We start from the raw sequence: 1,696 nt of genomic DNA on the forward strand, positions 1-1,696 counted from the left end.
TGCCCAAGGGGACCCGGGTGGGAGGGGTGGTGGGGTCTTCCTTCTGCACCCTCGGGAGGGAGGGGCCTTCACAAGAAAGGGAGCAGGGAGGTCAACGGCAGCTCCTTCTCCCCAAGCAGCGTGTCCCGCTTGAGGCTGCCGCCCTTGTTGACCACCTTGATCCTGAGGGCCAGCTTCCGGACGCTGGCCGGCCCTAGGCCATCGAAAAAGAAGTCCTCATTGAAGATGGGGTGGCGGCTGCTCTTGATGATGGTGCTGCGCTGCTTCTGCAGCTTGCCAGGGACCAGGCACAGGCCCACACAGCAGTTGATGCTGTGGGCATCACACAGACGGTCATAGAGGCCCTCGGCGGCCAGCAGGCGCACCCGCAGGCGGGCCTGGGCTGCATCGTACTCCGCCAGCAGCCGAACGCTGCCCCGAGGGCCCATCCGCACGGCGTGCTCTGCACGGGGCACCTGGCCAGTCTCGGGGCCTGGCTCTGGGGTGGCCCTGCGGGTCAAACGGCGTCGAGCCCCAGGGCTGGCGTCTGGCGCACTGTCCTCAGCAGATAGGGAGCCGTGGAGGCCCGCCGAGTGCTTGAGCTGGCTCACTTTGGCCTGGCTGTCCTGGGCAAAGCCTTTCAGCAGTGACACAGAGCGAGAGAGCAGAGGGGACCCAAAGGGAGAGGATTCGGCCGATGACCCTGTATCACTCTCCCCACCGCTGAAGTAGCGGCTGGGGCTCATGAGGGCCCCACCAGCCTCCCTGGGCACCCCATCTCCCCCATTGGCCTTGGGACCCCCCCGACGGCGCCCAGCACCTGGGGACCCCACCTGAGCCAGGGCTCCATGCTCGCTGTGGAACAGGGACTCCTTGCGCCGTGTGTGGGGGCTCTCTGCCAGTGTGGCAAAGCCATACGACGTCTGGGCCTTGGGCACAGAGGGCAGGGACATAGCGCCCTGGGCCTGAGGGTCTGCGTTGGTGGCCGCCTCCTCCCCTGGCCAGTCCTCCGCACTCTCGATCTGGATCACGTGCCGCGTGGCTGCCTTCAGCAGGCTCTTGCTCTCAGCGGCCAGCTTGGCAGGCAGCCGGGGGCTCCTGGGGGCTCGGCGGGGTGTCCCCAAGGCCAGGTTCTGATCCGATGGTGTGGGGCCCAGCTCTGCCTGCCCCTCGGGATCTGGGGGGCCAGCAGACAGCTTGGGGGGTATGAAGAAGTCAGGGATCTTGTCGGGTGTGAGCACATTGCTGTATAGGGGTCCCTTGGATCCCTTGTCCCCTGCCTCACTCCCAGGGCTGACATTTTCCCCGGACCCCCGAAGACGCTCCAAGAACCACATGTTGGTTTTCTTCATGGGGGCAGGCAGGCAGGAGGCCAGGAGGAGCTCTGAAGAGCCTGAGAAGAGAAGCAGGGTCAGGAAATGCAGGAACCTGGAAGGGGGGCTCCTGGCGCCTGTGTAAGGGGGCCACACGTTCAGGGTCCTGGTCAAAGGTGGGGGGTAAGTGCAGCAGGATCACTCAGAGCGTATCACCCTCCTCCCTCCCCAGAGAGACCTAGCTCAACTTTCCAGAACCAAGGCGAATAGAGGGAGGTGGGGGCGACGCTGACTCTTGGGAGGCTCCCAGGGGAGAGCGGCCCCCTCCCACCCCCACCCCGTCTTGAGGATCTCAAAGCGCTTGCTAAAGGGTCTGCGCTCAGTCCAAAGGGAAGACACCCAAG

At 65.3% G+C, this 1,696-nt stretch overlaps 1 protein-coding gene across 1 annotated transcript; it reads right to left on the reverse strand.

Moving 5' to 3' along the window:
• Positions 1-1,349, reverse strand: C2CD4C (C2 calcium dependent domain containing 4C). Its single transcript, XM_077760569.1, has one exon. It carries the CDS (start codon positions 1,329-1,331, stop codon positions 69-71), a length of 1,263 nt encoding a protein of 420 aa, XP_077616695.1. The 5' UTR covers positions 1,332-1,349; the 3' UTR covers positions 1-68.
• Between the last annotated feature and the right edge of the window lie 347 nt (positions 1,350-1,696).

Source organism: Crocuta crocuta, unplaced genomic scaffold (genome assembly GCF_008692635.1).
Source record: "Crocuta crocuta isolate KB4526 unplaced genomic scaffold, BGI_CrCroc_1.0 scaffold443, whole genome shotgun sequence".
Lineage (NCBI taxonomy): Eukaryota > Metazoa > Chordata > Mammalia > Carnivora > Hyaenidae > Crocuta > Crocuta crocuta.

Bases quoted from the DNA above. Each gene is read 5' to 3' on its own strand.
- C2CD4C (XM_077760569.1), bottom strand. From the start codon at position 1,331: ATGAAGAAAACCAACATGTGGTTCTTGGAGCGTCTTCGGGGGTCCGGG.